Source organism: Parasteatoda tepidariorum, chromosome 4 (genome assembly GCF_982258835.1).
Source record: "Parasteatoda tepidariorum strain Cologne lab strain chromosome 4, Ptep-v5.0, whole genome shotgun sequence".
In the NCBI taxonomy this organism is placed as follows: Eukaryota; Metazoa; Arthropoda; class Arachnida; order Araneae; family Theridiidae; genus Parasteatoda; species Parasteatoda tepidariorum.
The window spans coordinates 93991369-94013560 of record NC_141758.1 but is presented as its reverse complement, the minus strand read 5'-3'; the positions used below and the strand labels follow the sequence as shown (position 1 = coordinate 94013560).

Here is a 22192-nt window from a genome sequence, read left to right as displayed (position 1 = left end):
TGGTCACTTTTCTAGCGTTGTCATTCGGGGAGTTGTAATGAGACTTTTTTTTGTCGTCGTGTAAGAGAAATATATATATAAATTTGTGAAAATAAAAAACAAAAATTTTTAAAAAATCCACACAAAAATGTGGTAAAAATATGGTTTATCGTTTCTTACAGGATATACAAAAATAAAATTTTAAGAAAAAGTATTTTGTGAAGCTATTGTTTTTCCTAAAGTTGAATTTGTGAAGGTACAGCTAAACGGTAGTAAATTTGACCTGGACAGACCTCTGGTATCGCACTGCACTACTTTCTTAAAAATTTAGCCCACTACACTACAAAACTACTACACTATACTACAAAAAAAGTAGCTACAGTAGTTTCACTACTTAGAGTGCGCTGCCTAAAATTAAAGTATAATCTAATGTTTATAATATGATGTAATGTTAAGTATAATCTAATGTTAATGTAATCTTTTTTTTTTACATCAACAATGTTATCTTTTAAAGTTTAATTTCTTCTCTTATTTAGCATCCTGCTGACTCTATTGTAAATGGTAACATCATTGAGAATGGAACTGCTAATCATATTGGAGAAGACAGTGCTTCACCTACAGAGCCAGTCCAGCTGAATTCAAAATTTCCAGCTGCTGAACATATCATTCAAGACACATGCAATGAAATACCTAAGAAAATAGTTGAGAATGAGAAATCTAACTCTGTGCCAAAAAATGTAATGGACACACCCACAAAAAATAAATTAAATTTAACAATTGATATTCCCAATGAAGAGGAATCCAACATGAAAATTCAAGAGTCTGCATCTCCTTCATTTAGAAAACAAGCTTCTGAAGATTTTGATATTAAATTTGAAGTAAGAATGCGTGTCTTATTGTTTTATTTTATTTTATTACTTTTTATTTTTCATCTTCTGCTTTAGAGGTCTTGACTCTATTTTGTTGGTAAGTGCACCCAGAGATCGGGTTACTTTCAATTAAACTAAAATGTCTTAAGGGCGAACATTTCTGAAAGGATTCTAAATATGCTTTCAGTCATGTTTTTTTGATTTTCACTTAATGATGCTGGATATTTGCTCTTTTATGCCACTAGAGCTACAGACCTTGTCTTGCTATCAGCCTCAGATTTCTGTTTAATGAGTTTTCATTATGGTTCGATCATTTGTTATGTTATCTAACCATATTTTTTTGGGTATTGAGTTCATTGGTTTCCAATTTCATATTCTGATCTGTTTTTTCTGTATGGCTCTGCCATGCCAAGCATCTGAATTTTATGAATTAAATAATTTTTTTTTAAAATTAGATTATCAAGAGTTCACTGTTTCTAATTCTGGCTTGCTTACTTAAATTAATTCGAAGATTTTTCTTAAATTTTACGTGCCTCAATACTATCTTTTAATATATATATATGTATATATATATAATTCAAATTAGAATAAAATTTGCAAGATACAGCATGTGTTTATTTAATCTCCTCTGTTAATTTTTTCTGTTATGCCAATGCAATTTTGCAATCAGCATTTTTCGAAGGGTAGTTTAGTGTTAAACAAATCCCTGTTTTTAGTTTCTTCTATAAATATATTTATAAAATATAATAACAGTTTAATATAATAGCAATTGACTGTAAATATAATAACACTTTGACATTTTTGTGTTTATTTTTATTTTTTCTAGATATTGCATACTACACTTATTAGAGAACAAAATGGTCTGGGTTTAAGTATATCTGACAAGCCAGCTGGTGTAGAAAATGGTGATGTAAGTGAATAAAAAATTTTTTTTTAATAAGTATAGTTAGTCTATAGAAAGTCTAAGGCTGTCTGTTGTTATAGAAACAAGAAGTGACACATTTTAGAGAGGGGAGCTTCTCTCTACCCTGATTCCCTAAAAGATCTTTCCTGATTCCAGTAAAAGATCTTTATAACGCAAACTAAGTCTAACCTTGAAACATGAAGCTTTGCATTACATACAATTTTCCATTTATTTATTCTTATGCTTATAGTTTGTCTACAGTAAGAACTCCCCCCGCCTTAAAGAATAGTGCGTTTCAGGGAGAGTTGCTTCTCTTCATTCTAGGGCTAACACAATAGACCAAAGAAAATGATTCCCTTTTCTGCAAATAGTTCAAATCACTAAAATACGTATTTACTTATTTATTATTTACAGAAAAAATTTTGAATGTGAAAAAATTTTTTGGTTTGCTTTAGCGATTGTAAAGTTAATGCGGCTTATAAAATTGTGTTATATACACCTTATTCTGTATTAACTGGGAATTTAAATTTTTGTTTTGAAAAATGTTTTATTACTTCTTTCCATTAGTGGTTTTTATTTTTGATATTCACTTTTACCTACACATTCTACATCACTTACAAATATATACTTTCTACATGCTAACTAAGAGAACATATTGATGCTAATAAAATCACTATCCTCCCAACTATCCGGCCCAATATGGTGAAAGACTAGGATGACATTACAATTTTATTATTTTTTAACATTATTATAAAAAAAATGTAATGTTTTTTTTCCCTGCATGAAATTTTATGTTTAGAACTTGCACTATAATGACATGAAACACTACTTATTTTATCAGCTACATCTCAAATTTAATTCATAAACATTTCATAGTAAATTAAGGATTTATTAAGTCAATTAAGATAAGAATTTATTGATATATATATATATGTATATATATTACAGTCTATGCTTAATAATATTTCAATACTTTCAGGGTATTTATATTACCAAAATATCAGAAAATGGAGCTGCTGCAAAAGATGGAAAACTCCAAGTTGGTGATAAAGTGTTGACCATAAATGGAGTTGACATGGAGGGTGCTCGGCAAGACCAAGCAGTTTCTCTCTTGAGTGGCTTGGATCGTTTTGTTCGCCTCGTTGTACAACGTCAAAAAGTAAAGTTTGCTTAATATTTGTAAAAAACTAAATTTTACTATGGTAAATATTTTCTGTTAAAAATAAATTAATAAAAATCTATACTTTTTATGAAAGCACCTATTTTTCATAATTATTGTGACACGTTGTCGTACCTCAGTAAAAGAAACTACATCTGTTTAAGCAAACAAATTGTATTGGTAAATCTAAATCTGCTAAAGATAGCATTTTTTTTCTTTTCTTTTTGTCTGATGTTTTGAAATGCTGCGCAACATTACATAAGAATTATTTTTAAAAAGTTAAATTTATATAGTTAGGGCAAAACAATAATGAAGTAAAAATAGAGATATGAGTAATTCAACATTTGGTGTAAAATATGTACAGGGTTAGCTGTTAATTTTATTCTGTGTACTGTAAAAAAATAAAGTAAGAAATTAAATAAAAATAAGTTCTTTTTGTTGATAAAAGTAACCAAGTTATTGATATAATATGTCGGTTATTTTCATGGTAAGGTAATTTTTTCAGTCAGTGAGCTATATTCATTAGATTTTGTAAATTCTCTTTAACAACACTAGACTGTGTTTATTAGTTCAATTATAAGGAGTTCAGTCTTAAAATTGTCTTAGAGTGGTACCCCTGGTAGTGATGTTTCTGAGTTTGTTGGAAGTCACTCTAGCACAGAGTGATATTTTGCTTATATTAAAAAAAGTTTTATGAAACTATTGGTCTCCTTAACTTATCTTTCAGAAATAAGATTAATAATTGTTTTGTCTTTTTTCAGCTTGTTAAAAGAGATCCAAATACTCCTCACCTCCCTGAGAAAACATCCATCACTCTGTCATCTTCCTCCTTGCTCTCCCAAAAATCACCTAAACTCATTGGATTGCCAAAACCATACACTCCAAAGATATACTCATCAGGCTCTTACATGGCTAATCGACCTTCCTACATCGGATCGTACCGTCGGCCCGAATTGGCTGCTGCTTCCGATGCAACAACAACAACAAAGCCCACATTTTCCATGTATACTAAGCTTCCTGGTTTGAGGAACGATCCTATTAATATGGAACCTATTCCCACCTATTCTTCAACAAATAGGACTAATATTGTGAATAGTGTGTCAGAAACGAACTGCAACAATATCGATCATTTCAAAAGTGAGAAAGAAACCACATCTTGTGCCTATACTAAAACAAACTGTGTGAACCATATTAATTCCAGTGGCAATACAGAGGTGAGTAACTCTGTGAACATGGGGGTCACTGGGGTCATCCCCATCACCCTTTTTTAAGGTTAAAAAAATCTTGGAAAATTTGACTAGCAATTTGTAATTAAATGAGAGCTTAGTAATGTTTTTTTTTCAAGAGCTGTTAAATGTTCTTCAATAGTTAATGTTGTTCTGCAATAGTTAGAAAAATGGTACAGTAGGGAACCAATTATCCGGGATGCTCAGTACCATCGCTATCCCGGATGTCTGAATTTACCGGTTTTCTGGGTTGGCTAAAAAGTGTTGTTTATCGATGTTTTATCAAACTCAAATTACAATGAAAAAGAGTAACATTTTGAAAAGAAAAGCTCTCCTAAATTAAAAAAGAAAAAAAATGGTAAGAAAATGATATTTTAAAGAATAAATATTTATTGAGTATTTAATAATATTTATTGAGAAAATCGTAGAAAACAAACAAAATTTGTCTTCCAAAGAATTGAAATCTTTAAACCTTGTTTCAAATTCTGTTCTAAGATTTGAAATTTTTTTCTGCGTATTTTTGATACGATGCAGTATCATCTAAACTAAATTTGTTCTTGTTGCACGTTGGGAAGTGCGTTAAATCTTCATTTTTCAGTTGCCTTTCCCAAAGAAATAGTTTACATTTGAAAGCTTTTTGAATTATGTCAAACATGTTCGTAATGATCTGATCCTTGCCTTGTAACAATAAATTTAAATCGAATAAGTGTTTGGTTATATCAACCATAGAAGATAAATCTTGCAACCATATTTAATCAAAGAACAAGCTTGTATCTTGATTTTTATAGTTTGTAAAAACTTACATACTTTTTCTTTCAAATCCCATAATTGCTTGAGAACTTTGGAGCAAGATAACCAACTTACCTCGCTATAATAGGATAAACCTGATTATGTACTATCTAATTGATAGCTTAGTGTGAAACGGACTCCATTTCAGCCAATTAGAATTTTACATTTTCGAGCAGATAATTTAAAAGGATCCGTATAGTTTATAAATAAATTATATTATAATTTTATATGCTGGTTTCGTTTCTAATTCACATTTCTATTTTATTTTTACTTTGCTTCGAATATATTGACTGGGGCACAAAAATGTTCACTCGGGCCTCATGCGGGCCGCGAGTTTGACACCCCTGAACTAATATAAGACAAAGCCAACGGTAAAAAAAACACAATGTATTTCCTACCTAATTATAAGGAAGAAAACAATAAATGCAAGGAAAATTAATTGATTATATTAAATAAAAAACACTTGAAAATTACCAAACGGAAACGATGGTTTAAAAGGCGCTAATATAATTAATAAAACCCTGGACAGAACAGAATATTATAAGATCAATTTAGTTTGTTTGTTTTTTAAATTTGTGAATAAAAAGAACTAAGTTATTCCGTATGAAATTTATTGTGAACAGTGAAAAGAAGGAAAGAAAAAACTTAAATCTTAGTGGAATCAGAAATGTATCACTTTTAAAAAGAGAAAGCTTCATAAAATAATTGTCTGCCATTAGAAATAAAAAATCACATGCTTAGATTAACAAACAATCTTCACCTTTCCTTTTTATTTGAAAGACTATTTTTTAACAAAATCGGATGTAATTCTATATAAATCAAAATTAGCAAATACTACCGCACTTCTAAAGAATCAGAATTTATTCAATTGAAAAATATTGTTTCGTTAATCGATGCCACAGATAGATACATGTAACAGACGATAAAAAAAACTTTTGTTCATAATGATAATGTATTATCTGAAATTTTAAAACAATAATTTGTCATGACAAATCAAGGATAGTCAAAATTCAGTAACTAAAGTGGATTTAAAAAAAAAAACTTGTTTGTCAATACTCTTGAGGCAGAAGTTTCAAGTTCCTTAATTCGGACATCCACTCCAGCAACTATTAAGAATAAACGATGAATCACCAAAAGAAAATGAGAAAAAGTAATGACAAAGAATTATCGGATGTATGGTTCTTTACTGTACAAATGATGTTTTGACAAAGGTGTAATAAAATTGCCTTTCAAATTTGAGTGCTACTTAAATTAAGGAAGAAATTTGAGAATTCCTACCTCTGTTGTAAATTAGAAAACATATTCATCTATTCTTTTTTCTAAAATTTACTTTTATAGTAAAAAAAAAAAAAAAAAAAATCCCATAAATTATCAACAGAGGGGGGAAAATATTTTATTGCATGTCTGCCATCTTGTGAGCCAAATTACATTTTAGTCATGTTGAAAATTTAAGAATATTTATAAAAAAAGTTGGTCATATTATTACAAAGTAGCTTGTAAGTTGATTTACATAGTAATCAAATTAAAGGAGCTTGTAAGTTGATTTACATAACGAAAGTTGATTTACATAGCTGCAATAGATTTTTTTTAGGAAAAAACTACATTTAAAGTGTTAATTTAAATTGTTTCTGTTCCAATTTAAATTAACACTTTCTATGAAACATTTCTCACTGCATCCTTAAAACGTGATTATAATTTTTTTTCCCTTTAATTAGTTTTTTCTTCTTTAATTTGTGTTTTTTCCCCGTTAATTTGGGTTTTATGAGTACAGAATTTGTCTCAAATGATTATGCTTCAAAATAAACTATGAAAATTCAGCTATCGTGATCTCAAGTTTGCAAAATTACAGACATTCAGGCTCATGTGCTTTTTAAAAAAATATTAGCTTTTAGTGTTGATGTCTATAACATGTTCGTTTAGAAAATAAAATGATAAAGTGTTAAAAACTATCTGTTTCACTACAATTGATTAAGATTTGTGCTCCTTATCTGTCCTTTTCACTTCATTTGTTTGTGATTCAGTTCACTTCATTTGTTTGTGATTCAGTTCACTTCATTTGTTTGTGATTCAGTTCAGTTTTTTGTTGTTAACATATATACAGTTTTAACGAATTATGTTCATGACACTTTCCATTATAATTGTGGCAATTCAATAGCTACCAACTAGTTAGAAACAGAAATATACAAATTATAGACAAATTATATATAAAATAGACAAACAGAAAGAAACAAATTAGAACACCAAGTGCAAAATGTCGCATGTGTTTTTGTGCAAAAAATGTATATCAATTTATATTCCATACCTGTTTCATACTGAACATCATTTTTTGTTCTAACATTTTAAATTAAATTATTAATTAAGAATATCACACCTTTATAGTAACTAATTCAAGAAAAACTTACTTCTTACAAAATCGAGATATTGGATTTTAAAAACGCGAAAATAATGATTGAATATTGAATTTTTAAATCATGTTAATATGAATCACAATGCATAATTTTTAGATTGCCAGAATACGTATAGCAATGTGTTGTTTTTAAATTGCGTATAAATACGAAAATCGATGTTTGATATTGCAACAGCATGAATACGAATATACTGGGTTTTAAAATGTGTAAATATAAATCACGCTGTTGGATTTTTAATTGCGTGAATAGGAATTGTGATACATGAGTTTAAATCCTGTGAATATGAATTGCAACACATAACTTTTAATACAGAATATACAGAACAGGTATATACAGAAATCTGGTAGCTCTTCGCGCTCCCGGGCAACAGGTCCTGGGTTCGATCCTCGGATAGGACAAGGTTGACTCAACCTTTCATCCCTTCAGTGGGTCAATAAATGAGTACCAAGCATGCTATTGGAAACTAAACACTGGGGATTCCGCGTTTGGCTGACCACCTGACCGGAACATCTGCTCCTGCACCCCAGAGCCCAAGGTCAGGAAAACTGAGATAGGCACAGTAGGCCTTGGCCCTCTATGAACTGTCGCGCCACTGAGTTTAGTTTTATGTACGGAAATTGATATTTGATACTTAAAATCTCATGAATAAGAATCGCGATATTACCAGATCCCGGCGCAGTTCCAAGTATTCAAAATGGTGAAGATCCGACAAACCAGAAGAATCTAATTGGTGGTAGAATCATATGTATGTAAGCGTCTCGTTGAAAGGGTTTAGCATAAGTTTCAAAATTTCTTTGAATTATAAGTCTTGATTCGCCGAAGCCCGCGAATGATGAGATATGTGAAATTCTGCAATACTCGCTTAAAAATCGCATGCCTTGCTTGTAGTTTTTAGACTCACCATGGATGGAAAGAAAATCAATAAAAATAGTGAAAAAATGCTAAAATACCGAAAAATCAGGACATTTATGCGTAAAATCGTATTTTCGGTACAAGGCTAAAAAATCTGAGGTTGCGACTTATGCTAAGTAAATTAGTGAAACAAAAATTTTAATTATTAATGATAAAAATTTTGGGTAGTAGTTAGCAGTAAACTCTTTCTCAAAAATTCCCTTTTGTGTTATACAGAGATGATACACTTCCGCGGAAATCCGCTTTTTTCTCCTAAATTTTAAAATTTTCGACCATGTTCCAAGAACTTAAATTTTTGGGGAGTCCAATAAGAGAAACCCAAGCAGCCCGAACGATAGTCAAACTTGAGACGAACCCCCCCCCCTGCAGTAACCTCCTGACAACTGCAACTTCTGCTATAGATTGGAAGAAGAAAAAAAAAGAGAGTTCTAAGCAGTTTCATTTCGGTCACTGATATTTGATTTCTTTTGTTTTGCTGATTTTCAGAATTTTAAATATTAGGAACTGCACTGGTACCTGCTAAAATTGCGATTCTTATTCAGACGATTTTTATGCAAATCATCGATTTTCGTATTTAACTGATTTAAAAGTTACTTGTTGCGATTCGTTTTTATGCAACTGTTTAAAAATCGTACTCACAATTCTCATTCATGCAATTTAAAAATCCAATATCGCGATTTGTATTTAAGCGTTTTTAAAGCCCAATATCGCGATTCGTATTCCCACGAGGTTAAAATGCAATGTCGCAATTCGTATTCACATATTTTTAAAATTCAATATTACGATTCGTTATCACACGGTTGTAATATCAAACATCGATTTTCGTATTTATACTCAATTTAAAAATTACTCGTTGCGATAAGTATTGACAGGATCTAAACATTATGCGTCGTGATTCTTATTTACGTGATTTAAAAATTTGATATCGCTATTTGTATTTTCGTATATATACATCCATGTTATAATAGTCTACCTATTATCAAGGGCGCCGGCAGAATAACCTAAAAGGGGGTGCACCCTCTAACAAACTACCCCCCTTCCAAAAAAAATAACTTTTTTTTTTTAAATATTTTATTATTTCATTTTGTTTTGTTATTACATATACTTTCATCTGTTAATTTTTTCAAGATACATTTCTTCATTGTTAACAAGATATTTTAAAAAAAGTACGAATTTCTTGTACTTGCAAATTTTGCCACGAGAAACTATATTGATGGCGCTAGCATAGCTACTGACTTTGAAACACAAATAACTATAAACAGTAGTTCTGTATACTAACGTGTTTGTGCACACTTAACATTGGTATTTATTGTGTTGATGAAGTTTCACAGTTGTGAGAAGTCAGTTTGTGTTATACACCTTTGTTAAACTAAATAACTAATAGAAAATATAATATTACTTATATTTTATTAAATGAAATTTAAAAATATAGCTTAGATATCTGCCAAGTTTGTGCATGCTCAGTGTGCATAAGAAAAGAATCAAAGATGACTCATGGAAAAAGTTATAACATATTTGGACAGCAAACAAGACGATTACAGTTCTTGTTTGATTAAATAATTTTTTAATTGTTATGTATAAATAATTAGTTAATTATTTGTTTTTCAATAAAATTATGTTTAATGAAAAAAATTTGTTACAAAATTGTTTTTCTGTATCTCTTTAATTGTTTAAAGAAACCGGGGGTTGCAAGTGCACCCCCTTGCACCCCGCTGCAGGCGCCCTTGCCTATTATGTTTCTGTATTTCATACATTTATTATTTTTGTATTTCAAACATTTATTAACTTAATGTTTATTAAAAGCTTAATATTACATTTTATCATTAAATTGTTAAATGATGCATGTAAATATTGTTAAATGACATGTATAACTGAAAATTTCAGGAAGTCAGTTTAGTAAAAGCTGGTGGACCTCTAGGCTTAAGCATAATTGGTGGTACTGACCATTCGTGTCATCCTTTTGGTGCTGATGACCCTGGTATTTTTATATCCAAGGTAATTTAAATTCCAATTTTTTTAAAAACCCTTTTATATTTTTGAGCCAATAAACTATGAGTTATAATTTTTCCTTTTTGTAATATATAAATATTAATTAAATAATTGAGCTTGCAGTTTAAACGTATGGTTGCTACAAAGAGTTTTCAACCATCGTTATGGCTGCTAAAATAATTTGGTGTGTTGCCGACAAAGTTCCCTGTAGACTATGTTCATTGTGCGATTAACACCAACATATTTACATTTGTAGGCAAGTGTGAAATTAATTTAAAAATTGTTTTCATACTATATATTGCCTGTAATATATATTCATATAATATATTGTAAAATGATGGCATGTGTTTTACATCCAGTGAATAAGTGTTTTATTAAATATGATTTTTTTTTATTCCATTTATTGTCTGCATAAAGTGCAATTGAACATTTTGGTGTTATAATGAACTAAAATATATAATTGTCCTTTGTTGTTTTTAATAATTTGTAATAATTGACCAATTTAATGGACTAAAGTAAATCTTAGTCCATTAAAGTTTTTCAAATTATAGTGAAATCTTATACATTTTGGTTTTTGTGCTGTGTAATTGGCAATTCCATACTTTATGTTTGTGGTTCCAATGATTATGGTGCAGTCCTGAGTGTTTCCTTTAAATAATATGCTCGTATCTCTTAATCTTATTTTTTTTCAAATGCATTCAATTATATCCAATACTAGTAAAGTTTGCAGTTTAAATTTGAGGAGTGTTGATTTTCCCCTAACGTTTGAAATTTCAGACTGAAACATTTAATTTATTAATACTTTCTCCTTAGGTTACAATAAAAGAGCTCATTAAAATTTCTTAAGTCACTAAAAAAAATTTGCTTTTAAGTGTTTTTAAACATTAGGAAGCTGTTTAAACCTCCTATTATAAGACTTGGTAGAATAAATTAATAATCTATAGCTATGACAAATTACAGTCTAAAATGATTTTTTTTTTTTTTTTTTTTTGTCTTATTTAAAAGGTTCTGTGTTTTTGAAATAAAATACATTTGTTAATATTTGGTTAAAAAAAAATTTGCTGTTTGTTTTATCTTTTTTATTCTCATTAAATTTATTATTTTTTCAGATTGTTCCAGAGGGGGCTGCTGCCAAAACAGGGAAACTAAAAGTTGGTGATAGATTATTAAAAGTAAGATTAGAGTTTATAAATTAAGTTATGTTTTCTTAGATTTGAAAGTACTTATTAGTATAACTAGTTGCCATTGCCATATTATTGTAAGTAATTAAATGTGTCCCAATCTAATTTATGTTTCTTTTTTTAATCTTTATTCTAAATTTTAAAACCTAAGTATAAAATCCAGCATAACTTTGCCAAACTTGGAATAATGATCATAAATAAATAAATAATCAAAAAAATTCTGTCCTTTGTCACATGTTTTAGTTATATTTTCATATGATTATAGAATTAAGTAAAAAATGCGCACAAAATAATAACATAAATGCCAATTAGAAATTTCTGGAATTAGTTATTTTTATGCCATTTTACCCCTCCCCATATGATCTTAAATGTAATATTTCCTCTCCAATAAAAGTTTTAGTACTTTTCAAACAAAACAAAAAATTATGTTGATGTAGTTTATTAAAACTAACATTACGGTTAAAATTTTTGTATTAATATTACCATTTAACTACATAGTAGAAATGCCTTCATTTGAAGCACTTTCTTTTAATCAGATACTTGACCTTATTTGTTTGTTACTACATTGTGCAATTTTAATTATGAAACAGTCTTTGTTTAAAAAAGAAACTCCATTTAAACTTCCATAAAGAAGATTTTATTTTATTACTGCCGTTGAACAGCCGACCCAATTTTGAGTGCTAATGTTAAACTCCGTATCCTTGGTAATTTTGAAACCTATCGAGAAGGCAAGGTAACTCCTGGATCAAGTATTGAGAGAAATTTGCCTTTGTGGAGGACTTTTTGATGGAACTAACCTGCATTTGCATTAGATGGAAAGGAAAACCTCCCACGGTTAGCTTGACAGCAAGGGGACTCTAACCCATAGTCCGTCTACTACCGAGGATATTTTACCTCAGCGCTGTGATCGGTGCAAGCCGGTTGTTGAATTCCTATCGACCAGCCATCACTGGGAATACGAACCTGGTTCACCTCATTAAACAGTGAACACTCTATCTCCTGAGCCATCGCGGCATATAAAGATTTTTTTTTTCTTTCTTTTGCTTTTTCAGAAATAGCTCATCTTGTTGTTGTTGCTATACACTCTTTATTCCACCTTAATTTTTTATAGGCCTTTCAATAAAAATATGGCATTAAGTGCTCAAATGCTGCTTATAATGGAATCTCTTTTATGTTCCCAGTCTCAAAACACTAGGTTACTTTATTAAATATTACTTTAGAGCGGCTGTGTGTGATGTTACTATTGCAGTTCTGTGTCTTCACATTGGGTAGTCCAATTATGTTTGTTTTTTCAAGTGTCACCTGAAGCATGGAATATGATGGGTTAGTTAGACTGCATCTGGTGTCATATTAAGGGCACTAAAGTTTGTCATTCAGTAAGTTGGATTTGTATGAGTAGTGCTGTGGGATGTAAGGTGACTGGCAATTAAATTTCAAAGTGGCCGGATGACGCTATTGGTTGAAAATGATATCACAACGTGAAGGAAGAGAGAAGCTATGTATTGGCTGGCGTTTACTTAACTTCGGCTATAGATTTCCTTTTTATGTGTGCTCTGGACTTATTTCATTTTTATAAATGTTTATATAATATCAGTTTTATTTTCAGGACTTTTGTAATAGAAATTATCACAAAATTGTGTGAATGTAAATAGTATTTCTTCTCATTTTTAATAATTAAAAGAAATATTTATTTAGTATTATGCTTTCTACATTCTAAACATTTGTAACAAAACAAAATACTTCAGTCACATTATTTATGTTAATAACCTCTGAAGTCTTATAAAAACTTTACCACTGTAGTACTGTTACTATTTTTCTTACCATCAGTGATCAATAAATTGCATTATTGTTTTTTATTGAACAGTCATTTCTTTATTTAAATTATTATTTATTTATTTCAAAATATTAGACTATAAAACACATTTGAAAATTAATGAAGTTATATATCTTGAGACTGTAATAAAATCAATAGTTAACTTGTTTAAATGCAAAATTTCATTAATTTTCCAAAAGCGTGTTAACGCCAGTTAATGCATACCTTCTCCTGTCCCACAAATGGTGCTCTTCTCTTTGACCAATAGAGTAATACGACCACTTTGAAATTTAATCGTTCGTTGTAAGGTACTACCATCTATGGCTGCCTGAAAGAGTTGTATTTTGTAGATTTACCAATAAAGGTTGTTGTTGTGTTGTGTCCAATCCTTCAGGATCTAGCGACAGCTGGATCAAATCCATGATCCATCTCTAGCAAAGTCAAGCACCAGAAATGGGCTATCACGAATATTCGTAAGAGCGAGCCCCAAGCAATCGAGGATGTGATCGGGGGAGGCCGGCATCAAATGGCACTTCGTGCACGTTGGGAAGACTTTGCGGCTGCATTTAAAGGTCATGCATTTTAGGTGCCCACTGATAAGTCTTGAGGCGGCCTTTTGAGCCTGTCTGTCAGTCTCAAGATCCAATGCACATCCTGGTCTTTTCCTACAAAACCAGGGATGGGCAGGAGGGGAGAGCTAGACCTGCCGGTCTATTTTTCGTCACTGAGGAAATCTCTTGAAAAGTGAGGTCATAGTCGGTACCAATAAAGGTAAAGGAGATAATCCCAAACCTATAATAAACACTGCAGTGTCTCAGTTTAAGTGATCATCCATCTTTGAAAATCTATGTTTTATCCCAGCAACTATATTTATTCTGGCATTTTAAATAAACTGACACTTTCTTCCATTGTTTCATAGGTCAATGGTGCTGAAGTTAGTAAAGCATCACATAAAGATGCTGTGATGGCTCTCCTAGCCCCGACTTACGAAATGACGTTGACCGTCCGCCACGACCCGTTGCCTCAAGGTTGGCAGGTAGGGTCACCACCTCTTACAGTAGAGAGTGATTTGTAACATAAAATTCATATTTTAGCTAAATAATATAATTCTATTGTATTCTGTGAACTGTTATATAATAGTAATTGTATTACAATGGTAATGTATCACATTTAAATTTTATCTTTTAACATCTGGCTTTTAGTTTTATTTGCTTTAAATTAAATTGGAATAGGTAATTTTTATATCCTTGAAAATAATAACACTTGTTATATTGAAAACACTTCCTTTTTTTTCTTCCATCTTTGCTTTTATGATTATCTCATTTATCTAACTATGACTTGAATAGGGAACCATTTTTTATTATCAATTTTTAAGCAAATTATCTACTTTTAATATCGATGAATATTTAAACGTTTAGCTTATAAATGTGATGTGTATATATGTGTTTAAAGTGTATATAAATGAATAATTTACGTTGAAGTCCTAAGTAATTAGGATTGATATGAAAACAAATAATGTTGAACCTTTTTTTTTTAAATCAATTTAGCTATTATTTATTTAAAAATTTAGAATGAAATTCAAATTTTTTCTTTGTTGTATGTGGTATATATTTGGTTTTAACCAACTAACTGTCAAGCAGCTAAGTGAAACTGAATTGAAGTTTCTTGTCTAAACCCCTTTTTAAGGGGAAAAAAACTAGCTTAACAGAAAACCTTGTTGGACTAAGTTTGTATTGACAGTTAAAGGTTTAATCAGCAAAATTTGTTATGTCTGCTTTATACCATTACTGTGGGAATGATATGGCTGTAGTTACGTGTTCATGGTAAACTTTGAACCTTTTATTTCAAGTATTTTAAAGATGCGTAAGTGAGAAAATTTCTTTTTTTTATTAATTCTTTGTATATTGAGAATGTGTCTGTTTCTGCATCATCATGAATAATTTTTTTCCCTGACATTTAAGGTTTAATTTAAATTGAGTAATTACATATATCAGTACATTTTCAACTATAAAGGTAGTCCAAATTAAAAGTTGACATGTGACGATCATGATTACACCACTATTCAAGGTTTTAAAGACAGGTAGAGGTGTACAGAAGATTATGTATAACTGATTTATAACCAGTTTAGAATTGGGCATTTTAAGTCTGTTTTAAGATCATTACATTAAAACATCTTTTATTAAGACACCTTTTATTATTTTTAATCTATAAGAACAATTCAGAAATCAGCGTTTTCTTTGCCCCAATTTTGGCAGATCCGATATTGATGGTTGTCCATCTTGAAAACTTCAACACCATTTGTTCACAGTTATACCTTCTAGATCAGTGCCCACCAAACTTTTTTGATCATTGATCCTCAAAAATTTTATACTTCTTTCATCAACCTCCTTTATAAAAAACATTGATTCGTTTTATTTTCATAAAATCAAATGTTTACATAAATTAATGTGAACGATGTGCTTGATAATTTAACTCAAATAAGCAATGCTTCGTTAAAATTTGTTTTCAGTTATAAATTCCCTCAGAGCTCCACATTCAATTTATTTCTCTGTTTTTTTTTATAATAGAATTAACATGACTGAAACTGGATTCAAGTGTGATCTTGGGAATGCAAATAAAAAAGTTAAATGGTGCATTACAAAGTTTTGAATATTTTTGTGTAATATTCATACACATCCGAAATTTACTCCCAATTTAATTTTAAAAAAAGACATAATTAAGAATTAAAAAGCAGCTTTGCTTCAAGGTCTACTAATAATTCATTGGCTGCATCTTGCAAATAACTGTGGATATTTTCAGCTTAAGCAAAAAGTGGTGCTATAATTTCATCTGGGATATAAATATTTCCATTATCACAAAAATGTAACTTAAATTGATTGATTACTTTAGTTATCTCTGTTTTAGACATTGCTCATTCTTCGCAGTTGACCTTTAATAATAAATACTGCATTATGTGCTTTTTTGCCTCCAAAAATCACACACTTGTGTGTTATTATCAAGGCTAGGATGTTGTACGACCTAAAAAATTGTCCTTAAATGTGTAAAAATATTGAAACATAACATCAAAAATAACCTTAAAATAAAAATTAATGCCCTTACAAATTTTCACATACATTTTATACTAATTGTTTAAAAGAAAAAAAAACTCAGAAATCTGAATTTGCTTTTATAAATTTAATAAAAATAAAGCAATAATTTAAATATATCTGGGAATTATGAACAAATTTAAATGTTAATAAATAAGTATTTGATAAAGATAAATAAGAATTTGTGAATTTTTAATTATAATCGAAAGCATCAAAATTGCATTGAATTATCAAATGTTTATATATATATATATATATATATATATATATATATATATATATATATATATATATATATATATATATATATATATATATATATATATGTTAAAATTAAAAGAATGCCTAAGGGAAATTCATATTACTTGAAAAAACTCAGTTGAACATCACTTGTTATTGGAGGCTGTTTTAAGTAACAAAATTTAATGCAAAATAATCTCTAATTCGTTAAGGAACAAATTAATTCACAAGAAAAATTTTCGGAATTCATTAAAAAAAAATATTTAATAAAAAATAATGTAAAAAAAAAAGTTAAATAAATGAATTTTAAAAAAACAAAGTGCGTTTATCATCAACATCTTAGCTGCGGTTATTATGTTCTGGGAGCATCTATCTTTAGCACAACTTTACATTCACATTAAATACTCTCATGCAAAGCAGTTAATCAGTTGTGCGCAGTTTGCAGCACCCTTTTTCTACTTTCCTGTAGAATCCTAAATTGTCACTCTGCTGTATTCTAAGGCACTATCGTACATGTCAACTTTTTGTTTGGGCTATCCGTAATTTTTTTTTCTTTCTAATAACTTTCAAGTAATTGAATAACTTTCAAGTAATATGTAGCCAGTATGCTAAAATTCGTGGCTTTTAAATTTTAAACAAAGCTGCCTATTTTCTGTGATATTTTGTTTATTCTTTTTTCTGTTTTCGAAATTTTGAATATCTCTCTTTTTACCATATAATGGTAATTTTTGATTAATAGAAAATCAAAAGAATGAGGTTAAAAGGATATGCACGTATTTTATTTTTAAATTATGTGCCTTAAACTGGTGCTTAATATAGCCCTATCAAATTCATTATTTGAGTAATAAGTGTGCATAATTTTATATTTGTGCTCCGTGTATACAATAAAAAAAGTAGTTTGCATCATGACTTAAAAATCATTTGGAACAGCAATGATGCAAAATTACTCCTCTACTCATACTCTATAATTACTCTTTCAATACTCCTATAATTATAGACTGAGATAAGAAATCCAAATGATTAGTATTATACATAGCTGCCAACTTAACTGGATTTTCCAAAAGATTTCTGGATTTTACCAGTATTCTGCCAGTTTTTTTAAATATTTTTTGAAATTCTTTTCTGATAAAAATAAAACTTAATAATTTTTTTTTTTGCGCCAGTTTATTGCTTGAGTATTCAAATAAGTATTATTGTTCATATAATTCTCAAGTATATTCTCATATACAGTGATCAATTTCAATGTTTTTAATCTATTTTGCAATTTCAGTTTTTAAATTCAATGATATAATTATCTAAAATGAAAAAATGAATTAAAAGAGGACTTAATGAAAACATTTTATATTCAACCCCATTTGATATCAATCATAAATTATTGCAGTTAAATTTTTAATTATTAGTGTACATGTTGTTGCTAAAGCTTGAAAGCTGTTAAGTTGCACATTACCTAGATCTACAGATTAATTTGAATAATCTGTTCAAGTGCAAAAACTATATTTTTTCTTTCCGCACAATTTCCCTCGACGCATTAACGGTTTCCATATTGTTAAAGTGAAAGTTTGTTTCTCTTATTTTATCAACTTATTTGTTGATTGTATTCATTCACTTAATTCTTCAAATCTTGAAAAATAAATAAATGACTTGAGTTAATTTCCTTAATAGTAATCCAATAGTAATTCCTGAATAGTAAACGGTTTCCATATTGTTAAAGTAAAAGTTTGCTTCTCTTATTCTATCAACTCATTTGTTGATTGTATTTATTCACTTAATCCTTTAAATGTTGAAAAATAAATAAATGACTTGAGTTAATTTCCTTAATAGTAATAATATTTTAAGCCAATAGCTTTATTTTATATTTTTTTAAAGGGATTGACGCTTGATTCTGTTGACTACTATATTGATTTTAGTAAATTGATTTTTAGCAAAATCTATTGATCTAAAAGATGCTACCGAAAGTTACTGTTGCTCTAGCAGAGATTTTTATTTTAAGTTTAACAAGCGCTTGTAGGTAATGTGCATATTAGCTCATTAGTTAAAGTGTAATTTTTTTGCACTTTAACAAATCAATCATTTTGATCTGTATCTTTGGTGGCAGTGATCGCCATTACTAATATTTTAGTGGTAGTTGAAGTATAATCATTGACTTTTGACTGTTACATATACATCTTAATTTTGATGTAATTTAATTATAAATTGTCTCAGAGAAATAAATGAAATCGTTTGAGAAAAATTGATTTATTAATTATTAAAAATGGCCATAATTCAAAAATTTTAAGAAATAATGAAGAAAAGAAGTCCCTTAAAGGGATCAAGATAAAACATTCTCTTACTTCAAGATTTTAGTTAGCATAAATGTTTTCAGTTGAGATTTTTTATTCATCGGTTGGGACTGGGAGGCCCAAAATGTCGCTACAAATTTGAAATTGAAAGTAAATGAATTTGTTCCCAATGGACAGTATGGAAAAGAGAACCAAGGAAGAATCACAGCATGGAAAAGAGATACAAGGTTGGCGTATTATCAAAAGATTACATAGCCAAAATAAAGCCAACCCCCCATAACCAATATTAGGTTTGAAAATACTTTGGCGATCGTGAATCGCCAACAAGACTGTGAGCATTAGTATAATTTTGTAACTGAAACATATTTGTGGTAAGTAATTAATAATAAAGAGCTATAAATAGATTTTTGTTTTCGATTAGGCGCGACAGTGAATTAATAAGTCTGCATTAGTATTGAAATGAAAAGTTAGCTGTTACGTTGATCGATATGAAAGGAATAAAATCTTTTATGTTTGCTTTATAAAAATTTATTAATTGATTTAATTTAAATATAATTTGATTAATAATGATTAAAAAAATAAGTTTAAATAATTAAAGAAATTTTAAAAGTTAGGAAATACGTAATGCCCATTGTGGCATCACAGTACCTTAGCTAGAAAATCTGTAGAATTTATAGCTGTAACTGATTGCACCTAAGTAACTGATACAGCTTTTGTGTATTAATTCCCAATCTAGAGTATTTTAAATACAGTTGAACTCGTTTATAACGAGCAAAAAGGGACCGTAACATGTACTCGTTAAATCCGAGTGCTCGTAATAAAGGGGTCCTTAAGGCTGGTGTGCAACCGGGGGGGGGGGTGTCTTGGGAGGTCAAATGATTGAGTTTACATAAAATTTAATTAATAATTACTTACTTTAGTTACATTAATTAATTTAATTAAATACTTTTCTTAATTTAATGACAACTAACGCATTTCTTATCATTTTGAAAAAAAGACTTCTGTTCCATAGACTTAACATTGAACCAACGAAATATTCTCGTTTCCCTCGGTAAATCCGAGCTCGTTATAAACGAGTTCGACTGTATTGTACAGTTGTTGAACTCAAATTGCAGTATTTCAAAAATCTATTGGAATATTTCCTTTTTATGTTGGCAGTTATGATTATATGTTATCACTAACTTATTTTTTCGTTTCGTCAGTTTGATTGTGTATTTATTATGGTCTGTGATTTAATTGTTCTTTTATTTTCTAATAAATGTATTACATTGCTAAACTGATCTGATACATTTAAATTGCTGTTTTAAAGCTCTCTATTACACCAGTCTAACAAAAAATTTGTAATATGACTTGTTAAAGTTTTTGTTTCTTCCTAATTGTTACTGTGTACTATATCTTCCATTATGTGAAATTCATTTAAAAAGAATTGGGGGAAAAATTACTGTAGTTTTTAAACCAAAACCTGATATAAAGGTTTATTGTTCACTATGGTTAATCAACAAGTAAAAAATAATTATTGCTAAATTAAGAAGATTTTATTCAACAAAAAAAATCTAATTATGTCTTATATTTATTATCTATTGCAAATAGGTACTTTTATTGTTATAGGATTTATTATTTTGAGAAAGAATTTATTACTGAAGACATTTTTATATTAATTATTTAAATTTTAATTTGCAAGTATAAATAATCTTAATTCATCTTTTGTTTCATGCAAAGTATAATTATTTGCTTCATTAAAAATGATATTTTAATACAATTTTAATAGCATAGTACAAAAATTAATATTTAAATAATGAGGTGAAAATCCTTTTACTGAATTGGACATTTAAAAATGAGTTTATATACCTATCTGTGATAAATGGGATTTTTTAATCATTAATAGTTCAAGCATTTACTACTGTAAAAATATAATATATCATAGTCTTTGAGATAGAAATTTATATGAATTATTGGAATCTTGATAACATGTACAGCACTATGTTTACCATTTTATAATTAACCACTTCTTTAAAAGTGCTCTATTTTAAAACTTTATAAATCACTCAATTTGATTACACTAAGCAGCAAAATACTCTTTTTGTCAATTACCTTAGAATTGGTAAAATTATTTATTTTAGTTAAAATGTACTAAATTTAGTTCAGAGCATATTATGCTAATTAACTTCAGTTAATTAAGGAGTATTTGTTTTTAGTCCACTTTTTAAAAGAATAGACCCTGTCTAAAACTTAAATATCTGTTTAAAAGAAGAAGAAAAAATTGCTGTAGATATCTTTTTGTATTAATTACTACTACAGTTTGAAAAATTCATGTTTTTTTCATTGCAAATATTTTGTTTAATCACAATTGTGTTGTCTGTCTATACTTCTTCCGCAAAATTAGTAGAAATCGGGAAGTTTGATTTATTTAATTTTTATGTGTATTTTTAATAAGCAAATGTTATTGAAATTAGATTTATTGTTTCACACTATGACTCAATTTCAATCTTAAAATTTAGTTATAACCTGAACCTTATATCTTTAGCAAAAACTAATTAAAATAATCTTTAGTATTAATTATGTTTTGATTAGGGCTTATGATTCGATTTCATTGCACAAATAATGTAGTCTTTTTCTTGTATAACTTATAAGAATTTAATGTTTTAATATTCACTTTAGTTTTTATATTAATCATAATCTATTCATCAAAATCACCATTATTGTACGTTTTCTAGCAAGTTGTAAGTCAATTTTAAAAATTTAAACTAATGATTGTTACTTCAAGTGCAGTGCTTTAATATGCTTGACTTATGCAATAATGAAGTTTGCATATTTTTCTAATATAAAAATCAGTTTCAGAATTACTATACATCTCTTTTTCTGAAAGTGACTATTTTCTGTATTAAAAATAAATCAATAAATTCAATGCACATGGAAACTACTGTTCCATGCTTTAGAAGCAAGAATAAAAAACTTATTTATTTTTAAAAAAATCTTTATTTATCTTGAAGTTTTAAGGGGCATACACCTTAAATCTTTACAAAGAATCTTTTATTTATGTTTATTTATTTAATTTTTTTCCTAATGAATTCTATATAGTTTAGATGAAATATAAAATGCTTTTAGTCATCAATAAATTGGATTTACTTAAACATGCGAGTGAATAACAAAAGTAAGTTTTTTCATGAGGACAAGGTTTTTGACTGTATTACGTTCTTTTATTTTCCTCTGGATTGCCAGAAGCTATTTTTAATGATTATTTTTACTATTTTAAAAGAGTGCAGATCACATATTTTAATCATTAAACACTTTCTGTACATTTACTAAGTACAGTAGGGAAACGATTATCCGGAACGATTGGGACCATCTCTATTCCGGA

At 28.8% G+C, this 22192-nt stretch overlaps 1 protein-coding gene across 1 annotated transcript in view; it reads left to right on the top strand.

Moving 5' to 3' along the window:
* The window catches only part of LOC107436583 (protein lap4), an 88543-nt gene that overhangs the window by 35476 nt on the left and 30875 nt on the right, over positions 1-22192 (top strand). Inside the window, exons 20-26 of the mRNA XM_016048347.4 lie at positions 516-857; positions 1675-1758; positions 2732-2911; positions 3673-4125; positions 10131-10241; positions 11345-11407; positions 14149-14265. Coding sequence (XP_015903833.1) covers positions 516-857; positions 1675-1758; positions 2732-2911; positions 3673-4125; positions 10131-10241; positions 11345-11407; positions 14149-14265 — 1350 coding nt within the window. The remainder of the gene's footprint in view (positions 1-515; positions 858-1674; positions 1759-2731; positions 2912-3672; positions 4126-10130; positions 10242-11344; positions 11408-14148; positions 14266-22192) is intronic.